We start from the raw sequence: 26,751 nt of genomic DNA on the forward strand, positions 1-26,751 counted from the left end.
TCACTCATCATGGTATCCTAAAGTTTTAGTTTCAAGCGAATAATTTTGTATAATAGAAAACGTAAGAAACGTGTAACAAACAGTCATTAGATAAAAAAATCATTACGTATGAATGTATGCGGGGCAAATTACTGGGGTATTATAGTAATGCCCTTCTAGAAATAGCAAGCGCCCAATTAAAAAAACATATATCCGTGAATCCAATGCGAAAAGACGTCAGCAAATATAGTACCTGACAATGGACAGTAAGCACAATGTAGAAAATCCGCCGGTGAGTGAGCGCTTTGCGGTTTTGTTTTAGAAAACTTGTAAATTCGTACGTAACTGTGACAGGGAGGCAAAATGTCGAACGTGGTTCGCGGTAAGCCCTCTTCACTCGGTTAATTACGATATACACAGGTAGTGCACCGTAAGACGAGAACGTAACAACGCTCGCAACATGCTTTATGTAGGTATGGACATGTATGGATGACATATCACCGCTACTATAAATTAGTTCAACTTTTGTCGAGGTTTCATTTACGTATTTTTGTACGCGTGCATCAATGCGTGCTTGATACATACGTCATACATTTTGTACTATGCTTACACGAGTACCGCGGCCTATGTATTGTTTGGGGACAACAGTTTTTAAACGGCAAAGTTTCCCTCCTCAGTAAACTTTGTCTTCCTCAGTAAACTTTCTTTTTATTCGAGGACCGGGAGTCGAACTATTTACATAGGTACGTTTGTACGGAACCCTCGGTGGGCGAGTCCGACCCGCACTTGATCAGTTTTCTCTTACAGCGGCATACTTATTCACTAGATTTTACGGTATACACAGTGCTTCCGTTATATTTATGTTGCCGTTATTTTTTTTTTACAGAGATATGATCTAGATAGCAAGGAAAAAAACGGCATACAAAGAGTAGCTACAAAAACGCCATCGTTGACAACACTGATCAACTGGAATATATCTAAAGCACTAAAAAGTAATCCTAGAATTGACTTGAAGGTACGTGTTAGTCAAGAATGTTTCCATAATTATATTATTTTGAAAGGTGGATTCCAACTGGCAAAGTGGTCGTCAAATTTTGCAGCTGTTCTGAAAGAAATACCGAAAGGACTACATTTATCCCAAAGTGTCACCTTCGACGATGATACAACGTTGAAGATTTTAGGTCTGCGTTGGTATCCTGGTGAAGATGTATTCAAGTTCCAGGTTAGTCCCGACGATCGACCGTGTAGTAAAAGAAACATTCTTTCATCGGTAGCTCGACTATTCGATGTTCTGGGCCTAGTTGCCCCTGTAATTGTGTTCGCTAAGCTTCTAATAAAGGAGTTATGGCTTTTGAAAATTGATTGGGACGAATTGCCGCCTGATCATATTGTACGCCAATGGCAACAGTTCCAAGGTGAACTACCGCTACTATCTAACATTAGCATTCCCAGACATATTGGTGTCATTGAAAACTGTTCATTAACTATAGTCGGCTTTTCAGATGCTAGTGAAAGAGCTTATGGTGGAGTGGTTTATGCCTACGTCACTTTTCCTAATGATGACCGAGGTGTCATTAATTTAATTTGCGCTAAATCTAAGATAGCGCCCGTGAAGGTTGTCAGCCTAGCAAGACTGGAATTATGCGCAGCATTGCTATTGTCACAACTTATAAAAAGGGTGGTTGATACCTACTCAACCAGATACCCAATCGACTCTGTGTTGGCCTTCTCCGATTCAACAGTGACACTTTGTTGGATTCATTCGTCGCCTCATCGATGGCAAACTTTTGTGGCCAATCGAATTACCAAGATCCAAGATAACTTATCAAGCGATCATTTTTATCATATTAAGGGAACAGAAAATCCAAGCGACTGCCTGTCTAGAGGCTTAACTCCAGCTCAACTGGTGATCCATCCTCTATGGCTATCAGGCCCTCCATGGATGAAACTCCCGAAAAACGAATGGCCGATTCAGGCGTTTATACCAGACGAAGTCAACGTTCCTGAAGAAAAAACGGTTTCTTTAGTGACTTGTGACAATTCGAACGACAACTTAATTTATGATTTGTCTAAACGGTTCTCGTCATGGGTTAAATATGTACGCACAGTTGCCTATATCTTAAAATTTATAAAACGATTACCTAAAGGCCCTATTAATGCTGATGACTTAACAGCAGCCGAATTAGAAATCGTACGAGCTCTACAAAGAGTTTATTTCAGTCAACATATTTTAGATATGACCCTGAAAAAAGGGTTTACAAAGGCTTTAGCAAGCCTGAAGCCATTTATTCAAGATGGAATCCTTCGCGTCGGAGGACGTCTCAGTAATTCTGATGAAGATTACGATTATAAACATCCTTTGTTATTGCCACGTCGTGATCACATCATTAACCTACTGGTCGATTATTATCATCGACACCATTTACATGCAGGACCTGAAACTCTTATATCTATTATACGACATCGATTCTGGATCATAGCAGCTCGATGTATTATTCGTCATCGCATTCATTTATGCAATTACTGCTTCCGGACCAAGCCAAAGGCTAACTCCCCAATGATGGCAGATTTACCAGCGTGCAGGGTAAATCAAGTTGAGAAAGCCTTTATACATACTGGCTGTGATTACGCTGGTCCGTTGTATTGTACACCTGTTCGACGAAGAGGCGTGAAGAGTCAAAAGGTTTATTTGTGCTTATTCACATGTCTCACAACGCGAGCAATTCATTTAGAACTTGCAACTGACTTAAGTACAGCAAGCTTTATGTCAGCATTTAAGCGGTTTTTATCCAGACGTGGTCCTGTAAAATATATGTACAGCGATAACGGAACCAACTTCCAGGGAGCCAATACATATTTGCAAGAACTTCATAATTTCCTTGCGAATGAGTATCGAGACGCTTGGGAAACTGAACTATCAGCCAATAAAATAATTTGGCGATTTATTCCCCCCAGTGCTCCACATTTTGGAGGATGTTGGGAAAGTAACGTTAAATGCGTCAAATCACATTTGTTTCGTACGATAGGTAAACAAATCTTGTCATTTCAGGAATTAATGACAATTCTATGTGAAATTGAGGCTTTATTAAATTCTAGACCGCTATCCGTGTTAAGCTCTGATCCAGCTGAACCTTCCGCATTGACGCCAGCTCATTTTCTTAATGTTACTCCATTGAAATATCTTCCAGCTGCGTCTGTTGCGGAGGTAACATCTGATCATCTTTTGCAAAGATATCAATTATTAGATCGCTTAACGCAATCATTTTGGAAGAGGTGGCGCGATGAGTATTTGCACACGTTGCAAACCAGACAAAAATGGAATACTCCTTCTCAGCCTATTAAGGAAGGAACTGTTGTAGTCATCCTTCAAGATAATGTTATGCCTCTACATTGGCCGTTAGGTCTTATAACTCAACTCTTTCCAGGCAAGGACGGTATTGCCAGAGTTGCTTTGGTTAAAACAAAATCAGGCACACTTAAAAGACCTTTGGTCAAATTATGTCCTTTGCCTTCTCAATAATATAATTTCATATTTCTATTAGTATTTAGTTATCTCTCTCAAGTTATGGAGGCTTCATATGTTTATGTCAATTTAGTTTTCTCTGAGCAATAAGGATGCTATTATGTAGTAAATGATTTATTTTAAATAACTTTTTGAAAGCTATTCCTTTCAAGGCCGGGGGAATGTTTGCGCCACGTATTAAATACTTAACCTATGAATTCTGACCTCCTTGTCGGGTTTTCAATATAGACGGCAAGGCGATAATAAAAAGAGAAAAAAAATGTCACATGTCACATCAATACATGTAAAATAAAACTCGATTCGATATATTGTGTGTTGAAGAAAATGAAACCAAAGGGATCCCTATAATTAAGTATACATACAACAAAATAAAGTGCCGCCGAATCAGTGGAGACTGGAGACTCTATAAGGAGGAAAACGCAGAACCAGTGCATGTAAGTTTTTCCGCATCCCCAGTTATTATTTAGAGCCTGGAATTTTAGGCGCGGATTGTAGGGAGAGAACGATTAATCGATGTAATCTATAATACAAGTTTTTTTTATTTGTCTTCTAATGTCTCAAACCAGACGGATGGAGACATTAGAAGCTCGCGTGCAATTCTACTATTTAATATTATAAATGCGAAAGTGTGTCTGTCTGTTACCTTTTCACGCTTAAACCGCTGAACGGATTTACTTGAGGATCTAAGTCAAATAGCGTTCTAAAAGTGGCTACAAAATTTACTTTGACAATACGCCTCTATTTCAAATTATCTTTGGTCGTACACGGAGAATCAAAGTTCATCATAAAATATATTGCTTATACTTAACATTCACTAACAGGTTGTATCTTCCCTGTAGGCCTAACACATAATTGGCGCGACAGTATCTCGCGGCGAGATAGACTACCTCGCGGATGGGTGATTATCTCGCCGCGAGATACTATCGTATATGTATAGGTCAGAAAACATTGTTGATTTGAAACTTTTGTAGAAGCGGTAGGTATTATTTCAGTATTGTTCATTTACATACAACGCTTTTACTTTTGCGGATTTTGATCGTTTATTATATATAAGTAAGAAACAAGTTCCACTTTCTTCTTTCCTGTCAGACTGCCGGCGCCATTAGCTGGTAGTGTCTGGGGCGTATTAATTCTATTTATGACTGCAATTACACTCAAGCGGATTGAACACGTTTTTTTTATTATCCCATTATTAAAGGTCCTTTATTTACTTACACGTATCGTGGCATACATAAATAATTTATATGACTTTCCCCATCACGGAAGAATGGTGTTTCGGACATTTGGAAGGCGTGCGCGGAGCCGAAGCAAACATGTAGAGGCTTATCTGATACTGAAATGTAAAGATATGTTCCACCCACCTAACTGTTGGGTTACAGAATTCCCCCGGAGCACTCGGGTACATACATGGTAAATATGTATGTAAATTCTACAGTTACAACGAATCACAAAATATTGCACTTTATAAGCAATTATCCGGAAAATTTGACAATTTTTTAATTGACAACTGTACTCCAACTGTACGAAAAAGATTAGTGCTACAAGTTACAACAGACTGTAGAAGAAGGTATACATATTTGCGGAAATCATGTGGAAATGACAAGTTGACAATTCTCTCGGCGTGTGTCAATAGAGCATAATACACTTAAGGCTCATTTAAGGCGAGTTTCATTACATTGCGTCATTTAATCGGTCGGCTGAATTGGTGTCACCTCAGTGGTCCGCACTGTAACTAAAATCGTATACGAGTTCGCGCGCCGTCTAAATGAGCCCTTATTGTAGATCCATTCTACCGCAGTACCTACTTTTTGTTTCGTTACTACATATATTCAAAATTTTGCCGCAAAAAGTGCCCAATTTGGAATCACAACATTATTTCTGCGAAGTTCTTTCTAATGCAAAAAACCGGCCAAGTGCGAGTCGGACTCGCGTTCCAAGGGTTCCGTACATTACACAATTTTTAACAATATGTTTTTTTTAATGAAAAGGGAGTAAAATGTTTTTAAAAAACCCATCAAAAACTGCACATTTCTAATAGGTTTTCCTGTCATCTTCAGGTAAACTCAGTAGTTTCAGAGATAAAGGGGGAGGGGGGGGGGGGGTCATTTTATTCTTATTTTCTCGAATAACTGCTAAACTATTTATCTTAAAAAATATATGAGATGAATGAAATGAAATGATGAGATGAAATGAGCTCTTTCGTTTGATATGTAACACGATATAGTTACATTGCTGTTTTATCCCCAAAAGTGGCCTCCATATTTAAAATTATTTTTTTTACGTTACATGTATTTTTAGGGTTCCGTAGCCAAATGGCAAAAAACGGAACCCTTATAGATTCGTCATGTCTGTCTGTCTGTCTGTCCGTCTGTCCGTCTGTCTGTCCGTCCGTATGTCACAGCCACTTTTCTCCGAAACTATAAGAACTATACTGTTAAAACTTGGTAAGTAGATGTATTCTGTGAACCGCATTAAGATTTTCACACAATAATAGAAAAAAAACAATAAATTTTTGGGGTTCCCCATAATACGAACTGAAACTCAAAAATTTTTTTTTCATCAAACCCATACGTGTGGGGTATCTATGGATAGGTCTTCAAAAATGATATTGAGGTTTCTAATAACATTTTTTTCTAAACTGAATAGTTTGCGCGAGAGACACTTCCAAAGTGGTAAAATGTGTGTCCCCCCCCCCTGTAACTTCTAAAATAAGAGAATGATAAAACTAAAAAAAATATATGATGTACATTACCATGTAAACTTCTACCAAAAATTGGTTTGAACGAGATCTAGTAAGTAGTTTTTTTTATACGTCATAAATCGCCTAAATACGGAACCCTTCATGGGCGAGTCCGACTTGCACTTGGCCGCTTTTTTAACAATATGTTTTTTTTAATGATAAGTGAGTAAATTGTAGATTGTTAACCAAGGGGTGAAAGGCACTCATTTCTGCCGAGGCAGTAGCTCGAACGCAGTGAGAGCGCCAATAGTCCGAGGCTGAAATGATGCCTTTCACCTGAGTTAAACACTCTACTTTTCATTTCGAATACGAGGAAAGTAAAATGCATGTGTTTTTTAGAAACATGAGTAAATACAAATTTTCATAGTATTTCTTGAGGGTACTTTCAATTAACAATTTAGCCAAACGGATCGTTATTTATGGAATGCGGAGATAAATATCAGAATGGAAATTGTATAACAAATCCATTAAAACCCAAATTTCTATTGCCCATTGTAATTTTTTTTAAATCGTACTTGGAACGTAAAATGCTCTAGTGCAGAAACGTATCATTTTCTGCACACCTTAGAACAACAATGACCCTCTTTCAGAGCACGAGAAATGAAAATGTCTTTAAAAAACCCGTAGGGGTCGGATCAAAAACTAAGTACTTAAGTCCGACTCACACTTGACTGCACATTTCTAATAGGTTTTCCTATCATCTATAGGTAAAGAACTATTAAGTGTATTTTTTTCAAAATTTTAGACCTAGTAGTTTCAGAGATAAAGGGGGGGGGGGATGGTCATTTTTTGCCTATTTTCTTGAATAACTGCTAAACTATTTATCTTAAAATTATAAATAAAATATACTTGAGATTCTCAAAATGAGCTCTTTCATTTGATATGTAACACGATATAGTTTGAAAAACTTTATTTTTTAATTTGCTCTTTTACCCCCCAAAAGTGGCCTCCATATTTAAAATCCATTTGTTTACGTTACATATCCGTCTTTGGGTCACAAACTTACATATGTGTGCCAAATTTCAACTTAATTGGTCCAGTAGTTTCGGAGAAAATAGGCTGTGACAGACGGACAGACAGACAGACGCACGAGTGATCCTATAAGGGTTCCGTTTTTTTTTTCCTTTTGAGGTACGGAACTCTAAAAAGGACTTACATACAGGATGGATTACATACAGGATTGGACAAACTTTTTTTTATGCCAATCGATCTCATTACTATTGAGGATAATGAGGATCAAAAGCTTGTATGGAACCGAAAAAAAAATTCCGGCTAGAAAAGCCACAAATCGATTCCCATACAATTTGTATGAAAATGAAAACTTTTATTTTTCACATGCTATTTTTGTATGCCAATCAATTCCATTCCTATCCAGTATCAGTAGTTTCCTAGGGGTCAACTTACTGTAATGTACTAAAAAGCCACAAATTATTAAAAACTTTTTTCATACATTTACTATGGAGAAAACGTGAAATTTTATTCACAATTTTCTATCTCGCCCATCAGTCCTACAGCAATGTCTTCATACAGTATTATGATCCTTAAATGTAACATGACTGATTGGGCAGATAGAAAATTGTGAATAAAATTTCACGTTTTCTCCATAGTAAATGTATGAAAAAAGTTTTTGTTAATTTGTGGCTTTTTAGTACATAACCGTAACTTGACCCCTAGGAAACTATTTTCCTCGATTTGTGGCTTTTCTATCCGGATTTTTTTTGCAGTTCCATACAAGCTTTTGATCCTCAATAGGAATGGGATCGATTGGCATCAAAAAAAAAGTTTGTCAAAAATGACCTTTTACTCGCACCCTGTATGTTTTTTTTCCAAAATCTGTGAAAGTCAATCTTCATTATTTTGAAATCGAGGGAAGGTCTTCTAAGACCGTTTTCTCGTAACAGCACGGGATCTGGTAGCTGCCCTCACTGACTCAAAAAGAAAATCCATCCTCCTGTATGTGTATAGTGATAGTACATTAGTAGCGAAGAAGAATTAATTGTCAGAACGCATAAAAACTTCAAATATTATGGATTTTACATGGGTTCGAATGAGTATAATCCAGTAACATTGTCGCCTTTTGTAAGGGGGTTCGTTTGCGTCAAATCCGGTAGTTCTGATATTTTGCAGACTTGTTTTGATGTTGGCTCAATGAATAATCCAAGTTTGTGACTTCGATCCCCGAACGCAACTGTGTCAAAAATCGAAAAAACTGCGCAAATAAATTTCGGATTTGAGCGATTAAAACCCTAAAGGACTAGTTTCCGAGATTAGCCTTGCAAAATTTATAATTTTTGGAAATTGAATTCGTACCTACTATTCGTAGGCTAAGTGAAAACAGTGAGTACACTTATCAACTTTTGCCTCAGGCGATGCCGCTTGGCACGATTGTTCCTAAGATCAAACAAAGCTGATTTGGCCCGGTAGCCACGAGATCGTACCGTGCCTACTTTCCAAAAAGGGAGGGGAAAGGGTCGAATCCCCAGGTCCAATCTATGCTATATTTCTTCCTGGTTTTAGCAACTAGGGCAAGTTATATAATTTAGGGATTTTCATATCAGTCAGTCTATGTAGGTATATTTTTGGAACTGTGGCTTGAAAAGTACCTTCTTACGTCGGTAGATTCTTGGGTTCTTAGAAAACTTATGAAATAGGTATTTTAATATTACTTAAGATAATATAGTCCGTAGATTTTAAGCTGGCCCCGAACGGCTAATCCTTTGTCTATTATGTTATAGGCGGATTATCTCTCGCGCGAGCCACGAGACGAGCCGCGAGCCGCGCCACGAGACGCGAGTGTAAGCGGTGGGCTCGCGGCTCGTCTCGTAGCTCGCAAGCTCGTAAACAAATTACGTAATTTAAACACTAACGGCACGGCATAAGGTTTATAACCGAATGACAAGCCGAACGCGAGTGTAAGCGGTGGACTCGCGTCTCGTGGCGCGGCTCGAAGCTCGTCTCATGGCTCGCGCGAGAGTCTAATCCGCGTATTAAGTAAACCAGCTCGTGCTGCTACCTGCGAAAATAGGGTCGTGTAATTCTAATTAGCACCTGAGCGCGGGCTATTCCAACGCTCAACAAACCAGTGTAGGTGCGCTATCCGATAAAGCGCCGTTGTTACGCATCTCGAAGAAATTATAAATTATTTTTACATTTGTTCATTTTGAATCTTATTGCAATTCCCATAGGAGTTTTAACTCAATAACCAGTTAAAGTGATTGAACCATTTTTTTATGCAGGAAGTGGCACGTGCCGAGTTACTTAAAAATTGACAAATAAGCCGTTCAGGGCCAGCTTCAAATCTGCGGACTATTCCTAAGTTTAATCAGGCACAGACGCTTAACCTTTTAACCGCCGTAGACTGATCATAAGACATACTAAATCGGGCTCATTTCGCCGCTGTCTGATAAATAAGATAAACTGCCGTATTCGAACTTCAAGATTTCACAAGAGACGACACGTACTAGATCTATTCTAGTTACATTATAGTTTAGATTTCAACTAGTTCTCTTTGACAGCGCAATTCGTGCAACCAATGTCACTTTTACGTTAGATAGAGTTAGATATCTATTCGATGTGAATTGGATCTCTAAGTCATATCTTGTAGAAATCGTTCAAGAGTATCTCCAGAATCGCGGAAATGTCAAATTTGACAGGTTAGATCCTGAAAATGTCTAAAAGATATCTTATAGATGTCTATTTCAAAATCCGAATCGGGCCCATAACTTCGTGTAACTTCGTACCCCCCGGCGACACGAGCACGCTCGGTGACGTATTCTATGGCGGTTATAAGGTTAATTATAATAATATGAAAAACGGTTTGAATGGTTTGTTTTTCTGTCAAATGCGTCAGCGGCAAACCGAGGAATACGTAGAAATAACATTACCTAAAATAAAATCCTTATCCTTATGCCATTGGAATAATGTTTAAATTGGCATAACTATATTATTAACCTTGATTACACTTATCTGGTAAGTAAGGGTGCTCATTAGTTAACTGAGGTTTGCGTCTTATCATGTACTACGCATTTGTTTAAAGATAATTCTGCCAAATACAATTGTTTCCTGATCGTTCCGCAAATATTAAGTATTTAATTTACTTAGGTAATATACCATGGTTTATACTATTAATTGGTGTATGTACAAAATTTTAACAATGGTACTCCTTTTTAACAAGCTTTTATTAGGTCGACCAGAGCCTCTACCATCAGTTGCCTGAGTATTTCTCACTTACTTTATGTGAATAAACGTGCCTTATGTCACGTTTTACGTTTCTTTACGGTCTAATGTGCCTAACTTCACTCCACTAGAAACGATACTGTCCCTTTCTAAGTATACTAAAAACAGTGTTAGAATTATATCGGAGGATTGTACAGCGCCCCTAGGAGTCACCTAAAGAACTAAATATCAAAGTAACCTACCGAAAACATCGAAGTTTGCAAATAGCGGGCATCTTTCTCTGTCAGTCTAATTACTCCTTAATTAGAGTAAAAGAGAAGCATGCCCGCATATTGCGAACTGTGAAATGTTTTAGCTGTTTCTATGGTTTCTAATAGGGTGATCAAAAACATAAATGTGAAATGAGAGCCAAGTCCAATATTTAGAATATGCCTCGGTGTTGATTTTGCGGAAAAAAGAATTGATATCTATATGGGTGCCAAGTTCTAGTTCGCTTGTGATGTAATTAAAGTTCAGGATTTTACTTGACTAGTTTTTACGTACACGCTATATTATATTTGTCTATGTTACTTTTCTAAGAATTTAGTTTGTTGGTATAAAAACTAAACAAGACAAATCCTGAACTTTAATTTCATCCCAAGCGAACTAGGACTTGTACCCAGGGTAATTCGCCAGTGACTGGCTAGCTGGCCACCTTAAACTAATGATGAATTCTATTCATCTATAAACAGAATTCAATTTAGTATAGTTTCAATAACTGGTCAGCTTTCAATAACTGGCCACCTAATACTAAAATGAATTCTGTTTATACGTGAATATAATTCATTTTTAGTTTAGGGCCAGTAACTGGCAAAATACCCCGTATAGGTATAGATTTCAATTCGTTTTCCGGCGAAGTCAACAACGACGCATATTTTTTATAAGTACCTAGTATTGAACTTGACTCTCATTTCAAATTATTTTATGTTTTTGATGCATTATCATTACTTTTTGTACAGAAATTATTAGTATTCACCATAGTTGATTTCGAAACTAACATTTATTTCTATTTAACAATTATTTCTAGTTAATATAACACATAGCCGCTGAGTCGCCAGTTCTCTTTTAAACTTGGCTTGACACGCTACCCGCCATTCTTGAATTTGTGCGAGCTATTTTGTCACTTTTTACAGATTCAACATTCATTCTACAATTTTTAAAGATTTGACGTTGCCATAGTTACGAAAATATTAAACATATCAATGTTAGTAAACAATGTATAAACAGTGCTGTGTTCAAGGAAAAAATGAAAAATAATATATGATAAATACGTAAACACCATTAATAATCGTGTTAGAATTATACCTTTGCGTGTTAAAAAATATGAAGCAAATTATACGGGCTACTTTTGGCTACATAAATAAGATTATTATGTACTTATGTTGAAAATAGTACACACGTGAGAAGAAATCTGGGTTGGACTGTAGCAAAGGGGGGGCTGGGACTTAGATTTTTTTTTGACAAAGTGGTGTCATTATGACACTATTTTTAAATGATTGTAATGTGTATATCACGTCAAAATAAGCATCTTTTATTGGAAAAACTTTTCTCTAAAATAAAAAATGGCTGAGTTAGACGCCTCCAAAGATTGATATTTTTAAAGGGAGCTGGGACTTAGAAAATTTTCATTGAGAGTGGTGTCATTATGACATATATTTTAAATGATTTTAATGTATAGAACACATCGAAATAAGCAACTTTTACTTGGAAAACTTTTTACTAAAACTGAAAATGGCGGAGATAGAGCTTAAGGCAGGCCAGGCTTTTAAGGCAGGTCGGAGTAGGTACGACGACGAGCGAAGCGAGGAGGAGTGTTAGGTAGAACTGCGACCATACAGCGCGCGAGCCGAGCGAGCGAAGCGAGCGTGCCGCGGCAGCGGCCGGCGAAGCGCCAGAACCGACGTTTTTATAATAATACAATTTTACAAGTCCCAGCTCCCTTTAAAAACATCAATCTTTGGTCGCGTCTAACTCGGCCATTTTTTATTTTAGAGAAAAGTTTTTCCAATAAAAGATGCTTATTTTGACGTGATCTACACATTACAATCATTTAAAAATAGTGTCATAATGATACCACTTTGTCAAAAAAAATTCTAAGTCCCAGCCCCCCCTTTCGTACAGTCTGACCGAAATCTGTATTAAAATAGGTATGTATATATGTTAGGTCTTGCCCTGGCCTCGTTTTGTGTAGGTTGCTGTACGTGCCGGCGTACTAAGTAAGTAACATTATACGGCCTTAACAGCGATCTAAATTTTATGGTACCTAAATGATCTCGATCTTAGCACTTTCAGTGCCAAGCGCCCCTTCCCAATACAAAATGAACCCACTCAGCGGGTTTTTGGGCAGTGAATGTGTTAAACCTTATTTTAATTTTCAGATTGTGAACTACCAGCAAAAAATGTTAAGTTTTATATTTCCTGTTGCCAAACTGACGAGACATGAAACATCATCACCACACACATGAAACATCGAACTGAACTTGAACATCGGGAAATAATATATAGGTAGTAAAGAAAAATAAATAAACTCACAGAACATTTGTATGTTTTATTTTATTTAAGATATAAAATAATAGGTAATAATATAAAAAATACGTAAGAACTCTCTCTGTGTACATATAAACAACAGGTCTTGCAGTAAGTATTATGTATATTGTGTTACTATGTGGTATGTGCACCCGGCAACAACAACACAACATGTCTATGTACCGCTCCTTGACATCATCATCTTCCTCAAGTTGTTGTCCCGGCATTTAGCGACTTGCCAACTAATCACTTCTACAATGCATACAACAATGAACGATTTGCTTGCACGCATGTACCGCTGGATGCCATCCGGGTTTGTATGGAAATGTTGTTTTCAATCATAGGTTCATGCCTAAAAGCAAAAACTGCTCGTAAGTAATGTGATCTTTGCAAATGTACTTAACTAAACAGTAGAAATAGGAGTAAATATAACTCATTACCTTTGTATCAAATCAGCCTTTTTTCGAGCTACTAATTGATTTATTCCGTATTAGTTTTGCCTGGAGTTCACGTAACTCTTATAAATAAATACATACTACGTTGAAAATTGCAAAGATAATCGTGAAAAATATGTTTATTTGTTGTGTTTACAAGTTGAAAGAAATGTAACGTCGAAAACGCACGTATTTTTCGATGACATCTGTCACGTTTATTCGCGTAAACGGCGTAAAGTAATTAACTTGTATAATTCTGGCTCAGTTTTCTTTATATAGTTAGAAAGAGAGCGTTTTAGGTGTGAAGTTAGGCATGGATAGAAAACTTACGTAAAAACGTTAGGAACTCATGGTACCAGTTGAAATTTTTAGTTCTTTAAGTGACCGGTAGAGGCACTGTACAAATACTCCATACATTTTCCTTAACGTTCTCACTATCGACTGTCATTTACGGAACTCATGGTAGTGCTTCTGTATGTGACTATGTAATGGAATCTTGCAAGTTAAATTTGATCCACTTCCCGGTTTCCAATTGAGCTGAAATTTTGCATACACATGTAAGTCGGGTGACAATGCCATATTATGGTACCATCGAGCTGATCTGATGATGGAGACAGGAGGTGGCCATAGGAACTCTGTGATGAAACAACGCAACCTAATTGTGTTAGGGGTTTTTAGAATTGTCTCGATGAGTATTAGTTGTCTGTCGTAAGAAAAGTACAGTCAGAGATAATAGCTTGTACCAAAAATGAAATTTTTGCCATAAACTTATTTAATATCCGTAACGCATATTATTAAAAGTTATATGTATGCTGGAAATAGGTGTGTACCTATTGACAAAAATATATTACAACATTCCGATGCTCGTCATAATATCCTAAGATGATAATTAGGTATATTAGTTACAAGTTTATAAAAATGTTCTCAAAATGTACCTTAAACAAAGACTTCTTTTCAAGTAAAGTTGCTTAAATGGCGCCTGCTCCTGGTAGAAGCCTTCCGCAACCGGGCAGACCGCGTCAGAGACGTTGGGAATTCAAGGCGCTTGCCTGTTCTCTTCACCTTTAGTTATTTACTTAAGGCACGTATTTAACCGGTCAACTAATTAATCGAATTTGGGTAGTTTAAAAAAATAGAAATGGGTACTAAAATTAATAGTTTGGCAACAAAAACGGAGACTTAAAATATATCAATATTAGTCGTATTTTAATGCCGTTACAGCTTTTGATTATTTTTAGGCAGGTACCAAGTATTTCTTTGGCAACTGATTTATTATATTTGAGTCCATTTATGAAGCACATTTTAAAAAGAAAACGGCTATCTATTAATTCAAAAATGAAGTTCTTTTAAAATATTTGTTTGGTCATTACACGGTCAACCTACCTCGCTCCTCCTCGCTTCGCTCGTCGTCGCACCTATCTGTTGACTCTGGCAGGACACAGTGGTAACTATTGAAATTAGTAATTAAAAATTGAAAGATGGTATGGTATAATGGCCATTTAGGGGTTTCATAATTACGAATTTCGACTATAAGTATACTGACCATTGCATATTGGTAAATTAATTTGAGGTGTTTTGTGTAAAAACCGTGTTAAAATACTACCTAGCTGAAACGGTGTACTTTCGTTTGGGCCAAATACCTTTCGCCAAATTTCACTTCCCAACAAACTTATCGCAATAGTTTCATTTCCCAAAGGAACCTTTACCAAAGTTACACTTCGCATATAATTTATTTGGTCAAATTATCATTTGGCATGATTTTACTTTGTCAAATGTTATTAGGACAAAAACTTATTTAGCAAACGTTTTTTACTGGCTAATATTATATTCCAAAAAGATGTTTGATCAAATTGTCACTTCCCAATTTTTTTAGGTAGCATACCAGTTAGGACGACTGAATTAAGTAAGGTGTTTAAAAAACATGTGGTAAATAAATGCTTAAAACGCTTGACATACTTTACTTAATTCACTCTTCCTAACTAAGATACAGAAAAGCTTAAGACCTATCCAGACTAGTCAAATTCATTTTTGATCAAATCGGTTGAATTGATCATCCCGTCTGGATACCGCTTTACCAGTTACAGTACACTGAATGGGGTTGGCAACGGTCAATGATTTGGTTTGCATAGATGACACCATCATAGCTTGCCCCTTTCTCTAGTCGAGTTCTATAAGGTTTGGCTTAAAGGGCTGGCATCTAGGGTCTAGGGCTAGGGCATAAAATTCTATATAAATAAACAAGAATTTGACACAATTCTAGGGATTGACAGAGTAATCTATGCTGGCGCCATCTGCTAAATACTTTGACCGGCCAATCCTATTGATAATCGAATCTTAATTACTTAATTTTTATTTTAGGTTCTTATATAATTCTAAAATATTATTGCACATGGTAGGTACTATTTTCATGTTTATGGTTCAACAAATCACATCCGTTTGCGTAAAACTTAACCAAAATGATAAAAAAACCAAGGTCGGGATAAAGTATTTCAAATGAAAGCAAAAATAAAAATACTGCAGGCCCTCTATTGGTATGTAAATTGTATGCCATGTAATATTTTGAGACATGTAAGTTATGCTTAATGATACATTTGACTAAATAATACTTGGTTAAATGAAACTTGACCAAGTAATTATTTGCTAAAAACAATAACTTGGCAAAAAAGACTATTGCTAACTGAAAAATTGCGATAAGTGGTTTTGCCAAACATTTTTTTGGGAAATGATAATTTGGGAAACATAGTTTGGGATGTGATACTTTGGGAAACGTTTTTGGCCCATTCGTTAGTAAACCAGCTGAAACGATATGCTCTATTATGATTACATAGGTGTGAACAACTAGATGACAACCAAATTTTATGATCGCTTTACAATATTAGTTGCCAATTTATTATTTTAGACGCCAACCTAAGATCACTTCAAGTTCCCTATACATTTTTTAGTTTGGGTGACTTGATTTTGCTGCCAGTTTTTTTAATAATATGATGCTTATATTTGAGCCTATATAAATTTATTGGCGCTAAAATATTAATGCACAGCCAAATTATATTGTTATATGCCCAATGAAAGTTCCTGTTTAATATTTTAGTTGTCCGGTTAATAATAAGCCTTTACTTAATCTTTCCTGCACAGAAGAAACACATCGTACAAAGGCGAGCTCAATGCATTATGGTATTCTCTACCAGACAACTTTCAGGCAAAGCAGATAAGTTAACGTGCAGAATCAAAAGGTGATCTAAAGCTGACAGTACATATATATTTTAGTTACCAAGTTGTGATATTTTAATCTTGAAATTTCATAGGTTTATAAAAATCCCACAGGCTAATCACGTATGATTGAGCCTGTATTGGCTTGATTTCATATTGATTACGCAGATTTTAACCCATTAGTGCCTGAAATATTTTTATGAATTTAAGAGAGCCACGTCGAGGTCTCTATTGGCTCCCATAAATTTTAAATATCTGGGAGACCGAGCTTTGTCGGAAATCATATAAAAACTCAAAAATTCGCGTTTTCCCAGAGATAAGACCTGGATAGATCGATTTTACGCCCCCGAAAACGCCCATATAGCAATTTTCATCGAAGTCGTTAGAGCCGTTTCCGAGATCCCCGAAATATATACTTATATAATTAAATAAATAAATATACAAGAATAGCTCGTTTAAAGGTATTAGATTTGCGTTTTTTTTTTCAGTACCTACATAACGTTTTTCATCATAATTTTTAATATCTAGGAGACAGTGCTTTGCTCGGAAAACGGCGCGTTATTACAAAGATAAAACCTAGCGAGATCGATTTGTCGTCCCCAAAAACCCCCACATAGCAAATTTAATCGAAATCGTTAGAGCCGTTTCCGATGTCCCCGAAATATAATAAATAAATATATATATAAATAAATAAATACACTAGAACTGCTCGTTTAACGGTATAAGATCACTCATATTGTCAAGTGATTAAATTAAACAATATAAATTTCAGTTCCGATTTTTGCAGGTCATCATTACTGTCGGACAAAATTTGTTAGTCATAAATGTCATAATATTCAAAGTGATCCAGTAATTTTATACATTTTGCTTTTGCGTCAAATCCGGTAGTTCTGATTTTTTGCAGACTTGTTTATGATGTTGGCCCAATGAATAATCCAAGTTTGTGACCTCGAGCGCCGAACGCAACTTTTTCAAAAATCGAAAAAACCGCGAAAATTTCGGTTTTTCTTTAGTTTTGGGCGATTCTAACCCTAAAGAACTAGTTTTTGATAGTACCTTCCTGAGACGTTTTTAAAGAAGACTAAATTTGCTACAATACGAGATTAGAACTGTCTCTGTAGATTGAACAGTTTCCGAGATAAACGCTATCAAAATTTAGATTTTTTTGAAATTGAGCTCGTAAGCTAAGTGAGTGCAGTGAGTATGCACTTTTGACTCAGGCTATGCCGCTTGGCACGATTGTTCCTTAGGTCAAACAAAGCTGATTTGGCCCAGTAGCTACGAGATCGTACCGTACCTACCCCTCCAAAAGGGGAGGGGAAAGGTCGGATCCCCAGATCCAATCTTTGCTATATTTCTTTCTACTCTTAGCAACTAGGGCAAGTTATATATCATTTTCATACAATATAGGGATGAAAACATTATATTCATACTTTTAAAATGCCAAGTTAAGTGTTTTTTTTAAGATTATAACTTTTGACTTTGGCCATAATTAGATTTCTATGGAAATCGTCACTCAATCCGCTTCATATTTTTACAAAAAAATGTATGAATGCCTGTTTAGAAGTGATACTTTATAGAATAAGGAAGCCCTAAATTATATGAAAATCATATATAACTTGCTCTAGTTGCTAAGAGCAAGAAGAAATATAGTTTAGATCGGACCTGGGGATCAGACCCTTTCCCCTCCCTTTTTGGGGGGGTAGGCACGGTACGATCTCGTAGCTACTGGGCCAAATCAGCTTTGTTTGACCTTAGGAACAATCGTGCCAAGCGGCCTGAGTCAAAAGTGCATACTCACTGCACTCACTTAGCTTACGAGCTCAATTTCAAAAAAATCTAAATTTTGAAAGCCTTTATCTCGGAAACTGTTCAATCTACAGAGACAGTTCTAATCTCGGATTGTAGAAAAGGACCCCGCAGCAACCATAGGGAAAAAGTGGTTTCAGTTAAATCTCACGAAATTTTAGTATGATGTTAATTTGGCTCTCCAGATTTTTAATTAATTACATAAATTGGAAATCGTGTGGCAAAATACAACCTGAAATCAAAACTCGCTCTAGTTCTTTATAAATACCCTGTAACTTTAGATTACACCTCCCGCGCGGCTTAGTAATTCAAAGTGATTATTGATTATTAATAAAAATGCTGTAAATAGTATAAGAGCCAGTAAAATTGTGGTCTGTGAACACAATAATCTAAATGTAATTGAGTGCGCAGGTAGCGTTGCGAGAAGCAGAAGAGCGGTTGGACGAGGCGCACGATGCGAATGCTCTGGTGTCTCCAGACGCGCGCAACTTTTGCTGCGCCCTCCTGGCCTGGCAGCAGCTCGGCCACCGTACAGCCGACAGCTTATTCAAGTAACTACCTATCTCATTGTGGAATTTACACTTGGTTCTTTTCACTTCTTCACTGTCGTTGACCTTTCTGGATGATGTTCAGCCTTAGCTTGAAAACCACAAAGGTGATTTTGGCAATAAGAAAGCGACTTTACGTAAAAGAAGGACACGCGGTGATCTTGATACTTTAATGAGTTCACGGCAAAGTCACCAGACAGAGCGCTGAGAGTCACGCGAGTCTGATAAATATAATAGCTGATCAAAATTGATGCGGGTCAGAGGACGAGCAAAAACATACTTTGAAATGCACTTTTACATTTTAGTACCTAATGGTAGCATTTCATTACATACGATTCAAGGCGAAATTAATCACTACATACCGCTTTGAAATAAGCATCACGGTTTAAGCCGAAATGAATCTTTAGTGCTACGTGGCCCGTTCATGTGGACTATTATTCTTCTAGGCATTATTAATGTTTATTTTTAGTTGTTTTCTTACAGTTTTATTAAAACTCCAAAAGAAGAAGAACTTGAGCTAAAACGAAATATCGAAAGTCTATGTAAAAGTACTAGTTACGAAAGTAATAATCCTAGCCGCTCTGTTATATCGCCTCTTAATGAACCTGGGTCGAAAAGTTCGAGCCTCACGCCCTGTCAGTGGGGTAGTCCTACCAAGATGGATTTCAGCACTTCCATCGGGCTTGTGGTAAACCTGCCCAGAGAGCCTCAAACGCTTATGTGCCTCTCTAGTCCCATCAGGGTTCCGAAAAAGTCTAATAGAAGTTGTTCTTGTGTCAAATCCGCCAAAAAAATAGATTCCGTGAGTACTTTACCTTTTTAAGATTAGACAGAATCGTAGCCAGATTTTACAAAGCATGTATCAAAAACGTACTTTTGAGTGAAAATAGCGAGATTGCCGCCGATAGAAAGTAATAACTAATAAGACGCATTTGCAGCTTAAAGAGCCTTCCACCGCGAACCACTTCGTTCGTTCAATCGTCTATTTGCCACCTTACCCTATCGCTCGTTCGAATAAACAAGAGTGAAGGCACCCTCAAATGCATTGTAGAATAATGACTGTATCGTAGGTTCCTACACTCCTACGACCTATATAAAGGGTTGCTTCGCCTCAAATTGTTACTCACGCCACTCGCCTTTTTTGACCTCACTTAAACAACGGTTGCATAAAATCACAGACAAGACATCCTCTAGACTGAGCATAGTAACGCTACCCCCCCTGCCACTATATACGGTAGTTTTACTCCACCTTCGAGTCAAAGTGTCAGAATCCCGTGCCGTGATTGGTCCGTGTCTTTGAACGGACCAATCACGGCACGGGGATTCGCTCACCTCGTCCCCCGCACCCCCGTATTTTTGGCAGCATCGGTTTCATGAAATAATTGCTCTAAACTCCGTCTAGAGGATTCCTAGTCTATGCATAAAATACTATTTCAATGGTTGAATAGCTTTACAAAAAACTAAATTAAGGTGTTATCTATGTTGCTCCCTGAGTAAACTGGTTGAGCGTTAGGTATTTAATAGAGCGTTCAACTCATACGATGTCTAGGCATGTGGCCTGGACAAAAAGTGCATGGAGCGGCTGGCGAGCATGGAGACGGAGACACAGGAGCTTAGCAAGCGCGCCGGACAGTTCGCGCGCCGCGAGGCACGGCGCTCCGAGCAGCTGGAGCGCGCCGAGATGGCCTGGCGAGACCTCGACGCGTGCTACCAGCGCCGGCTGCGGGTCGCCAAGGAAAAGGAGGAGGAATATCAAAAACAGGTTAGTTCATTGTGTTATAGTCACTTGAGCTAAAGAAAAGATACTACACTCGTGTTCACTCGGTGAGGACCTACCGCCTTGCCGCGAGAGCATTTTCTTGAAAAAACAAACTGTCTCATCGTTACGCGCGTTTTGCTTATCTTCAACTGTGTGACAACTACTAAATTCATCATGCTTACCAGTAGGCGTTCATATTTACTCATGTAATATTGTGTCAATCTGCCTTCAATAAAATAAAATATATTTTTTCACCACACCAACAGGTATAGGCTCTCTTGATTGTTGTTGCATTTTATTCACATGTGAGGCAAAGTAATCAAATGCAAATTTTGAGTTGTTTTCTTATGTTTGCTGGTTGAATTTTAAATGATAAATATTTAATAACATTCATTTGGATTTGATTTGGTTTGTTTTTGTTTGATATATTTGTTTATATTTTCATCGGGTTGGTGTTGTGAAAAATTTTGTGTTTTACTTGGGGAAAAAAAATTGTTTAACTCTCGTGCTTTGAAACCCTCGCAACGATCTATTTTTCGAACCACTCGCTACGCTCGTGGTTCAATTTTGGAATCTTTCGCTTCCTCGGGTATCAATATTAGCACGAGCGGTTAAACAACAACTTTGCCCCCTTGTAAAACAAATAACTATTATTGTATATCTGTATACAGTCAAGGTCTATAATATCGACACGGACAAGTAGACACATTTTACGGTATAATTACTGAAAAGGCACGAAGTTACACAGAAAACAAATTCCCGTAGGTACGTGTCGCATCTTCTTACAGAAAACTAAAAGTTCTACACGTTACACAAAAATTTGAATCTACATTTATTACATAACATAATACATATATGTTCAAATACGTATAGGTAGATTATACTCAGACAGTCACAAAGAAATCACGTAATTAAATATTCTTGTGAAAATACCAGATGGCAAGAGTTTTGGACGAGAGGAACAAGTACAAGCAGGCGTGTATGCCGCTGGTGGACGCGTTAAAGAGGAAAAGCTCAGTGGCGGAGAAGGAGCAGGAAAAATTGAAGGAGCTCGAGAAGGTGGGGTGCTTGTAACGGTTTGGTGATAAAATCGTTGCTTCATCTTTATTCTATTTTAAAAGTTAATATCTGGGAGACCGAGCTTTGCTCGGTAAACATAAAAACTCAAATGCGCTTTTCTTCAGAGATAAGACCTAGTTAGATCGATTTTTCGGCCCCGAAAACCCTCAAATAGCAAATTTCATCGAAATCGTTAGAGCCGTTTCCGAGATCCCCGAACTATATATATAAATAAATAAACAAAAATTGCTCGTTTAAAGGTATTATAATAATTGCTCGTTTAAAGGTATAAGATATATATAAATAGATAGATAGATATACTTGGTCAACCAGATCTTGACAGTAGAAAAAGGCGGCAAATTTGAAAAATGTAGGCGCGAACGGAATATTGTCCCATAGAAAATTTGAATTTCGCGCCTTTTTTTACTGACAAGATTTGGTTGACCAGCTATACCTAATCGATTCGTTCCATACTGTTTTCCTAAGCTTTTCGCCGCCACGTTAATGAAGTAATAAATTAAAGTGTCATCAACTCCATGTCAAATATTGCACGTTGCACGTAAATAACCCGTATAACATTTCAAGTCGTGGCGTGTGGGGCACGAAATGTACTGACTTTATATCAAGTCAATGGCGGGGAAAAGGTTAAAATATTGGTGATGTTTGCAGATTCTGTAAATAGGGACCGAGCGCGTTATAGGGTTTGCCATCCAGTAGCCTACCTACATTGAAAACTTCAACTTGCCATAGGTATACTTCGCGCTAAAAACAGGCTGCTCCTATGCTGCCTCTACAGTTCATGATGCAAATATGTATGCCGAGGTGCTTTTAAGCAAATGGTTTTGCTGACTTTACTTTCCCTGTAGTTTAACTCACTCTGTAAGAGTCACTAATGCCTGACTTATAAATTTGCAAGGCATAATTTTATAAGTGTTGTGTGCAGGAGATGTGCGCGCGAGCATGCGCACGGGTCCGGCTAGCCGAAAACGCCGCGCGCGTCAATGCACAGCTCACGGAGCAGCAGTGCAAATGCTCACAGCTCGACAGAAACTTAGCGGTAGGTACTGTTATTCACTTTGAGTTAATTTTCCATTACATGCTATTGGGTTGAAGTTACTTAGTCGATAATGTAATAAATAAATCCCATCAAAAACATTACATGTAAAAAGGTGCAAGTCTCGCAAAGCTTCTACTACAAAAAAGTTTTGAGATGTAATGTGAAACCAAGTCGGTTATTTTAATCAGTGCCAGGAGGTGTTAAAATCGTATCAATAAGATATATTTAATTTATAATACGTATAATGACTTGGCCATCGCACGGCTGCATAATGACATAAGGATCATCGTCAACTATTAAAAATAATTCTAATTGAACATAACGCTAGCGCTTATAGCAGTCTGAGCATTACACATATATATTTACGAGTACGGTACGAGTAAAGCATTATGTGCGATTGCCAAGTCATTATATGTATTACAAATTAAATATATCTTATTGATATGGTTTTAACACCTCCTGGCACTGATTAAAATAACCGACTTGGTTTCATATTACATCTCAAAACTTTTTTGTAGTAGAAGCTTTGCGAGACTTCAACCTTTTTACATGTAATGTTTTTGATAGGTAAAGGTACACCTTTACCTACTATTTGTAGGAACTGCAACAGTAACTTTGTAATAGCATATATTTATATGGGATTACAAACTTACTTATGCAGTTCTTAGATCTTTAAAACGTGACTGATATGGCAATATTTTTAGGTTTTATATAGCTTGATAAGCTGAAAACGACTTATGTTTAGTGAGTGAGTGAATGAATCAGTGTCGAAATTAAGGAACTTTGACATACAATAATTCTTAAACTACAAGTTCAAATGGAATGTTTTTGAGAATATATCTTAAGCCCTATATGTCACTGAAAAATCAGGGTTCTAGCTTCAACCAGCACAAAATTACAGGACGTCGAAAATGGCCTGAATCGCTTCGAGAAAAGGATGGTACGGCCGTGCCTCTTTGTTTTGCTCGACTTGGCAGATAAAAGTAGAAAATGTAATACATCGTCAAGTGGATAAATCAATTTTATTTTGGATTTTTTGAATAGATGTGTTCTATCCATCATTGAATTTTATATTATTCAAAAAGTAAATTAAACGAGTACAGTTCTTGTCTCTGAAAATATTATTGTCGGTATTCCAAAATCAGAAAGTAACAGATTAGGACTTATTTCTTGTTCCTCGTATATTTGGTTTCTATTACTTTATATCAAAAATTGTATGACAGTGGAAAGAGGAGCATGAGCGTAGTAAGCAGCGTGCGCTGGAGGACGCGGCGGAGATGGCTAAGGTGCTCACGCACGAGGCGGAGTGTGCGCAGCGCGCAGAGCTCGAGGCGCTGCGCAAGCAGGTGGCGCAGGCGTCACAGGACCTGCTGGAGGAGGACGCTCGCACGGCGCTGTTGAACAAACGAGTACGTATCCCTCGTGTACCTACCTATACCAGGCCGCGTAGCCAACCTGCCAATCGCTTACGCTCCGTAGCGATCGAAACGCAACTGTCACGCAACTGACACAAAACGATTCATGGTCGAAGCTATAGCGATTGTCACCTAGGCCGGCTGGAGCGGAGTGCGTCCGCTGTAATTTACTTTTTGAGTCACAATTTCACCATATTTCTAAAGGTTTGTTCTTATGTTCACAGTTGTTCATGTTCATCAAATATTTAGTTACGGATATATTACAAATATAATTAAAGATATGATATGAGTAGGTATTACTAATCTTTTGATAAAATTATCCGTGTCATCACAAGTAGCACAAACAAAAATTATTTTAAACAATAATGATGATAAATTATGACTCAACAATTTTTATTAACTTGGAAAAATGTGTTCGTTGGTAATATATGTAGGTACTTTGATCTTTTAAATTTGCTAGTACAATTTTATTAAACTATACGATATAATTGCGAAAATGTGAAATTATGAAAATAAGAAAAATGAGTTTCTAATATCTCGCTTTTAATTAAACAATACCTAAATCCTATCCTAACCTTTTGTTTTTAGATCGAAGATTATATGCAAGAAAAAAATGAAATGATAGAAGACTTAGAATCTTGCCAGACAAAGTGTGAAGATCGTATGGGAGCATTAGTGAAAGACTTGAAGTGTAAGAGAGATAAGCTTGCAGAGTTAAAAGATAAGATTATGGAATGCCGATGCAAAGAGCCCGTGGACCAAGCGGTGGAGGTGAAGAGGACGCCGTCGCTGGCCGCGTTGTGCAGGTGCTCCCCGAGTGATACGATTCAGGTAATCATCAGTTGTCGGATCTGCCTGTGTAGGTAATAGGGCGCGTACCCTATACACCTAAGGCTGCGTTTCCACCAAAGCTGTGTGATGTGTTTGTACATGAACCAATAGAAACACTTGATTTACCTATGAGCTCAGTGCAGCTCTGGTGGAAATAGCTCAGCGGATAGAAGTTTTTGTACATATAAAACAAGAGAATGATGTGAGCGAGGCATTGACATATATATCTCTGCCTTACGGGCAATAAAGGTTCCCACTGATTAACAGTCCGCCGGACGATATCGGCCTGTCAGTTGTTCGGAACTGTCAACTTTATGTTCTAAATGACAGGCCGATATCGTCCGGCGGACTGTTAATCAGTGGGCCCCTTAAGAATGAAGCATGATTGGGGCCAGTACAGCGGTGTGATATCGCTACAACGCGATTGGTTGATGAGTTCGCATCACGCGCGCGCAGCCGCGTGATTGGTCGCAACTAGTTGCGTTAGACTACATCCAGGCGCGGCCCGCCTTAAGGAGCGCTTGTGCGGTGTACTCCCATAAATAATCAAAATGAAATTATGGTACTTATTTAATATATTACTATTTAAGATCGATCATAAAGAACTCAATACCAATTAAATAATAACCTTTATTCATTATAAGTTTATAGACAGCTCACCACTACCTACACGGCGTACTCCTATAATTTCATAGAAATCAAAGGTAACGCGCGAAGCGGAGCGCTTTGGATTGCGCTCCTATGGAAAAATATTTAGTACATTCGATCAATAGGAAATTCAATAAGAGCGAAAGAGAAGTTTCGACACAGCTCCGCGCGTGAAACAGAATATTTTCTATGAGGGAAGAGGCAAAATCGGTGCGGCGCTCCGAGCCCGGTTGATCTGCGCGCGCATCCCGCGCGCCATGTTGATAACTTGATATTGTTGTCACTCGTTTCTAAACAGACCTTAGTCAATTTTAAAGTATGTGCGGGAATGCAATTTTGGCTTTTTTTTTCATTCTAAATAATGAAACAAGAGTTTAAACAGTTAAAGCACATAATTTGTTTGTTGTGAGGTGTTTAAAAATGAATGAATTTAACGTGAGAATGTGAAAAAGTTTACAAAATCGACTCGAGTTAAATTATGGACGACCTTGAACTTTCGTAGCAATGTTAGTCAAAAACAAAAACTTATATATTTTTTAAATCAGATCAATAAGCAAAAACACCGTGGTTGTGTTGTGTGAATGTGATAAAAGTAACTAGCTTATTTTGTTTTTCGTGTTACCTATATGTTTTGTGTTTGGCGCGGGCGCGGGCGACGGCTGTGCGGTGAGTTTGTTAGGACCGAAACAGGTGTGTTAACAATTTAGCACATCTTTCCATAAAATTTAAATAAAAACATTATATCCATTTGTAAAATGAACTGCAGTACCGAAAACCTATGAAAGAGTTTAATGACCGACCGACATCTAGGTACTTTGCGACGGTTAATTGAATGTGTAGGTTTAGTTTTTAGGGTTCCGTACCCAAAGGGTAAAAACGGGACCCTATTACTAAGACTCCGCTGTCCGTCCGTCCGTCCGTCCGTCCGTCCATCCGTCCGTCCGTCCGTCTGTCACCAGGCTGTATCTCACGAACCGTGATAGCTAGACAGTTGAAATTTT

The 26,751-nt window shown here is 37.7% G+C and overlaps 1 protein-coding gene across 1 annotated transcript in view; it reads left to right on the forward strand.

Annotated features, from left to right (window-relative positions):
* The first annotated feature begins 238 nt into the window (after positions 1-238).
* LOC134660674 (uncharacterized) overlaps positions 239-26,751 on the forward strand; it is a 32,609-nt gene continuing 6,096 nt past the window's right edge. Inside the window, exons 1-8 of the mRNA XM_063516451.1 lie at positions 239-271; positions 866-994; positions 18,845-18,985; positions 20,531-20,743; positions 21,677-21,799; positions 22,743-22,856; positions 24,080-24,265; positions 24,860-25,102. Of these exons, the coding sequence (XP_063372521.1) occupies positions 239-271; positions 866-994; positions 18,845-18,985; positions 20,531-20,743; positions 21,677-21,799; positions 22,743-22,856; positions 24,080-24,265; positions 24,860-25,102 (1,182 nt within the window). The remainder of the gene's footprint in view (positions 272-865; positions 995-18,844; positions 18,986-20,530; positions 20,744-21,676; positions 21,800-22,742; positions 22,857-24,079; positions 24,266-24,859; positions 25,103-26,751) is intronic.

This window comes from Cydia amplana, chromosome Z (genome assembly GCF_948474715.1).
Source record: "Cydia amplana chromosome Z, ilCydAmpl1.1, whole genome shotgun sequence".
NCBI classification, from domain to species: domain Eukaryota; kingdom Metazoa; phylum Arthropoda; class Insecta; order Lepidoptera; family Tortricidae; genus Cydia; species Cydia amplana.